The sequence below is a fragment of the Anoplopoma fimbria genome, chromosome 1 (assembly GCF_027596085.1).
Source record: "Anoplopoma fimbria isolate UVic2021 breed Golden Eagle Sablefish chromosome 1, Afim_UVic_2022, whole genome shotgun sequence".
Lineage (NCBI taxonomy): Eukaryota > Metazoa > Chordata > Actinopteri > Perciformes > Anoplopomatidae > Anoplopoma > Anoplopoma fimbria.
In genome coordinates this window covers 14,902,593-14,908,592 of record NC_072449.1, presented here as the reverse complement: position 1 = coordinate 14,908,592, position 6,000 = coordinate 14,902,593, and the positions used below count along the sequence as shown (strand labels likewise).

The 6,000-nt window shown below is 42.6% G+C and overlaps 1 protein-coding gene across 2 annotated transcripts in view; it reads left to right on the top strand.

The window, feature by feature from the left end:
- fat3a (FAT atypical cadherin 3a) overlaps window positions 1–6,000 on the top strand; it is a 91,833-nt gene that overhangs the window by 909 nt on the left and 84,924 nt on the right. For both annotated transcript variants that reach the window (XM_054601972.1, XM_054601966.1), the window contains exon 1: window positions 1–2,401. This exon is cut by the window's left edge and continues 909 nt beyond it. In XM_054601972.1, coding sequence (XP_054457947.1) covers window positions 1–2,401 — 2,401 coding nt within the window. The remainder of the gene's footprint in view (window positions 2,402–6,000) is intronic.

The following is a 6,000-nucleotide window of genomic DNA, read 5'->3' as shown; positions in this document are numbered from 1 at the left end:
GAAGTAGACTCAGTGGTCATTGTTGGTGGAGACCCTTCAGAGCATTTTTTTGTAGAAAGATCTATGGAAGGCGAGTTTGCTATAAAGGCCTCTGAGTCATTAAATTGGGAGACTTACCCTTATGGCTGTAACCTTACTTTGCAGGCTAAAGACAGGGGAGCCCCACAGAAGTTCTCTGCTGTCAAGGTAGTCCACATTATGGTCAAGAAACGGCAGGCAGCAGAAGCTGCGTTTGAGCGGGAGTTGTATGATGTTAGTCTGAATGAAATTTCACCACCAGGCACGATTGTAGAGGCTGTCAAAATCAGGCCAGAGCCTGATGATGCAGAATATATCATGACACCTTCTGCAGATTCAGCTTTTTTTCAAATTAACACATTAACAGGCGCAATCTCCACCACTCAGTGGTTTACTCAGGTGCCCCAGGATGTCTTTAACCTGGAGGTATTGGAAATAGATAGTGAGCTCAAAGTCAAAGTGCGGGTAACCATTGAGGATGCCAATGACAACCCACCAACGTTTGATCTGGCCTCTTATGAAGTCTTGGTCAATGAAAGTGTACTTGTTGGGACCAATGTATTGACAGTGTCTGCAGTGGATGAGGATAAAGGAGAAAATGGATACATAACTTACAGCATTTCCAGCCTTCAGCCATTACCCTTCAAAATCAATCAGTTTTCTGGTATCATCAGCACCACTAAAGAGTTGGACTTTGAATCCTCATCAGAGAGCTTTGTATTTGTTGTCAGAGCATCTGACTGGGGATCGCCTTACAGGCGAGAGAGTGAAGTCAATGTAACTATCCACCTGGAAAATGTAAATGACAACCAGCCATTATTTGAGAAGATAGCCTGTCAGGGGGTGATCTCCAGGGATTTCCCAGTGGATGAAGTGATTACAACAATGTCTGCGATTGACATAGATGAGTTGGAGCTAGTAAAATATAAAATCATTTCAGGGAACGAATGGGGGTACTTCGACCTTAACCCTGATTCAGGGGTCCTTTCACTGCAACATTCCCTTGCCACAGCCAGTCCAAAGAACGGAGTCTTTAGTCTTAAAATAACTGCCACAGATGGTGAGAACTTTTCTGATCCCATGTTTGTTAACATCTCAGTTGCTCATGGGAAAGCTCCTCCCAAAAGTTTCAACTGTAAAGAGACAAGGGTAGCCCAAAAGTTAGCTGAAAAGTTACTCAAAAAGTCCAAAGCTAGCACCAAGCCCAAAATCGAGGAAGGTTTTATTGACCTTTTCTCTGTCAATCGCCAAACGCCCCAGTTCGACAAAGCTTTCCCCACAGATATAGCTGTGAAGGAAGACCTACAGATTGGTTCGAGTGTTTTCAAGGTCAATGCCTACGATGGTGACACAGGTTTCAACGGTCAGATTCTGTACTCTATTTCAGATGGAAACACTGACAGCTGTTTTAACATTGACATGGAGACTGGCCTTATCAGTGTCTTCCTCCCTATGGACAGGGAAAAGAGGGACCGTTATCTCCTCAACCTGACTATCTATGACCTCGGCCTGCCACAGAAAACTGCCTGGCGTTTGCTTACTGTCTACATAGAGGATGCTAATGATAATGCACCCCAGTTTTTGCAAGAAGCAGGCTATAGAATTGTCATACCGGAAAACACTGCCATAGGTACAGATGTTATCCAGGTTGAGGCCACTGACAAAGACCTTGGATCTAATGGGGAGATTGTATACTCTGTTTTGACCAGCACCAGCCAGTTTGGTATCAACAGCACTAATGGGATAGTGTATGTTGCTGGCCAACTAGACAGGGAGTTTGTTTCAGCTTTTAACCTGAAGATTGAGGCCCGGGACAAGGCAGAAAAAGGGAGCCAGAAGTTTTCTGTGATTACTCTGAAAATCATATTAGAGGACGTGAATGACTGTCCCCCACTATTTATCCCCAATGTTTACAAAGCCAGGGCTCTGGAGGATCTTCCAGTAGGAACTGTTGTGGCATGGTTAGAAACCCAGGACCCAGATCTGGGGTTGGGAGGCCAGGTCCGGTACTCTCTAGCCAACGACTACAATGGATGGTTTGAGGTAGACAGGACCAGCGGGGCTATTCGGCTGACAAAAGAGCTAGACTACGAGACGCAGCAGTTCTACAACCTCACTGTGAAGGCAAAAGACAAGGGAAGGCCTGTTTCTCTACTGTCTGTCACCTTTGTGGAGGTGGAGGTCGTAGATGTAAACGAAAACCTCTACGCTCCATACTTTTCCCAATTTGCCTTGACAGGATTAGTCAAAGAGAATGCCCGGATTGGAACTACTCTCCTCCAAGTTATCGCTAATGATGATGACACTGGCAGAGATGGAGAAATCCAGTACTCCATTCATGATGGGAGTGGACTTGGACGATTTGCCATTGATGAAGAGTCAGGTGAGTTTTCTTTGAAAATGGCCTAATGTTTATCATGCTTTCGTTAAGTATTACCAAGGGTTATAAGTCACAATGTACGATAACGCTTGTTACTCTAACACAGTAGTTTTATTGTGTACGTGAACTTTATTTTGAGTATTTACAAGTAATTCTACTATTTTTATCTCAAGTATTGTGCTTTGCAAAATTTCTAATTGCAGTTACAGAGTAAGAACTAAATTCACATGTAAAAGTCATGATAAGAGAAGAATCTGCTGGTGTGTGTGTGTGGTCACAGGAGGGCAGATCTCCACATCCAGAGAGGTGACACTCTGCACTGAGCTGACATTATGTTAACGATAAAAAAATGATTCTAAATGTGTACATTCAAAGGCAGAGTGTTGGGATGCACAAAACACCGCAAATGGAGTTCAGATTACAACAACAAACTCAGGGATTTTTATAACTGTACAGAAGAGGATGCCAACAACCTCTTTGTTTCCTAGAAACTAAGCATTGTGTTTGTTTCAGTGCACAGCGTCAAAAAGCTGGACAGGCTCTCTAGTCGCTCAAATGTGTGTGTCTGTGGGCTGCTGCTGTGCTGTTTACATCGTCTTTACATCTCAAAAACTTTTATTGCTGGTGTGTTCGAGTGATAACTTAGAACATCGGACTTGTAAGAGCCAGATGCCATAAAGCACTGCCAAAACATAATCAATGGAACAATTTTTGTTTTTAGCAATTTATGTAGATCAAGGCTCTGTTGGCTTATTTAAAACTGGCTAATTAAAAAAAAAAGATTCTTATTGTAACTGCTTAATCAACTGCTCTACGTTGTGGTTTCATTGTGTAGGACGGTCAGAAACAAAAAGAGCCACAGGGGTACGCTGGTGTCTGGCTTTTGCACTGCATTAAAGGACAGTGTGTAACAATTAGGGAGAGCTATTGGTGGAAATGGAATGTAATTTAAATAAGTATGTTTTCCCTTGTGTATCATTACCTGGAATAAGAATCATAACCTTAGAGTAAGTTACCTTTGGTCTTGAGGAGCTGAAGCATTAATTTCTTTACAAACTACAACCTCCACTGTACCTTCAGTTGAAATCCTCCCCACTAAACTAACTCTCTTCTGCCCCCACTGCCCACTCGTTCACTCACACACCTCTCTCTCACTCTCTCCCTCTGTCTTTGTCTCTCTCTCTTTCTCTCTCTCTTGCTTCACCATCATTTCCACATTGTACACTAGCTCTATTCTATCCAAATGAGCTATGCTACTCTTTTCCTCAGCCGGCTCTAGAGAGGGCCATTTGCGTTTTCAAGTTTTTGCGACTGTCATCGCCGTTCTCCTACATTCTTAGCACGAGGAGAAAATTCAAATAGTTACAATCTGCAACCTCATTGCTAGATGGCACCAAATCCTCCACACTGCACCTTTAATGAATACAATGGTGGTAATACACAATATGGTGCTTTTATTCACCAAGTTGCAACACAGATGGCCATAGAAGACATGCACATGTGGGACCAGGGTTTACACTAGACTTTTTTTTACAACTAACTTTAACCAATAGTGTTGCAGAATAACGTCCTTAACGAAGTATGTGACGTGATTTAAATCGTCATATTATAGGCTAAATTTGACATTAATAGAAAATAACGTAAATGAAGTCTACAAAATACAAAAGGCCGGTCAGTTCGAATTCCTCTTTTTTCAAATTCAAAATTGTGTTGTGTGGCTCGTAGGGCTGTAGCTTACCCAATAGTTTGAAGCTTCATTCACTGTTGACATTCATTATTATTATTAATAACTCACTGAAACATTCCGTGCAGTAGTCCACCTTGTCTTTCCCCCGCTCTGTCTGTCAAACATACAAACACACACGAGGGCCTCGGTGCTCCTCGTCTCTGTAATTGTCTCAGTCTTCAGTCCAAAAGTCAAAGTTTATTGAAAAGGGTTCACAATGTATTTTTATCTCACCAAATGTTCTGCTTCAATCCATTTGTTTGCATTGAGCCTCTCAAAAACAACACTTGCACTCCGGTAAAAAGCGTAATAAAGGAAAATGGACAGAAATCCAAAGCTTCATTTGAAAACCTTAATACCTTTAAATGTTAAACAAAACACAGTGGGTACAACAGTAGCTTGGTCAGCCTTGGAGACACATGAGCCAGGGCTGTGTATGAACAGCAGATTGTTTTCTGCTTACACACAGAGCGAACAGCTAGTGGACCGTGAGGAGCTAGTCCCTGAAAGTTTATCGGATTATAATCGCAGTGGAGGAAAAATTATAATTTGTTGAATTGGCAACATTTCCTATGGGTCACACAGTATTAGACTATTTCACCTGACTCGCATGAAAGGAACGAATGTGGTCAATAGAACATTTTGACTCGTTATATATCTAATAAACAGTGACACAGATACACACACTCACACAAACACATACACATACCGGGTCGTTAACCCGGTGAGGTTGTCCCAAGGTGATGAACAGGAGCAGAGTGGAGGGGAGGATTTATGGCCCTTGTTAGCTGAGCCTTGGCAAGCCCCATAAATCAGCCCCAAGCTGCTGGGAAACACGACAAAACACAATTACAACTTCAATTATTACACACACACACACACACACACACACACACACACACACACACACACACACACACACACACACACACATACACACACCCAGCTCGGCAAACCATCATTTTGAAAATGTATTTTAATGAGAACATCTAAATTTGGTCATAGGGGCGGAGCCTGGGTCGACACGGTGGAGCAAGCAAGTGAAAACCCCCATGGCTGACTGTGACAGGCTGAGACAGCTGTCAATCGAACAAACAAACCTCAAACTCACCAGGTTTTATTCGATAGTGTCACATCAGTATTCTATGAATAGACACTGATTGGATTCTGACTGGATTTGGCCTGTACATACATAAGTCATGTTAACATGATAACCTGTTGGGAAAATAGGCAGTGACTCTGCTGTCCTGACTAGAGTGAAGGGGAGTGGGGGTTCTCTTTATGAAGTGTGTATTTAGCACTCTGCATGTGTGTAGTGTCTCAGTGTAGGTGTTTTTTTTCCTGTGATGTTTCATAACATCAAATAATGAGGTGGTGGGTGGCCTAATGCTGTTGTTGTGTGTTAATATAGATGTGTTTTGTATTCTGTAGCTGGCTTATCATTAGACACCCGCCTTTACTTCCCACATATACACACTTACCTTGAAAGCCTAACCTTTCCATGTCGTTCTCCCGCCCACACTGTTGAGCAGGAAGCTCCTCACATCAAGACTCTTAATCACAGTGTCACTTCTTCCTGGGAACTGCTCTGTTTTGGGACAGAAAGACAGAAAGGAGGAGGAGGTGAAGGAGAATTCATGGCTCCAAATTCTACAGTGATTCATCTCTAACAGGCGGGGAGGCCCTCAGCTTTGTTTTCCAACAAAAACAGCATTGTAGAGAGCGTTGAATGTGCAGCCATGAGTTTACATAGAGGCAGATAGACATGGGCAAACACACACTCATGCACACACTTACTGACTGACATCAGGTTAATCAAAATATAAAAAGTAATGACCTGTGGATCTTCTTTGCAGAATTCCAGTGCTTCCCTTAA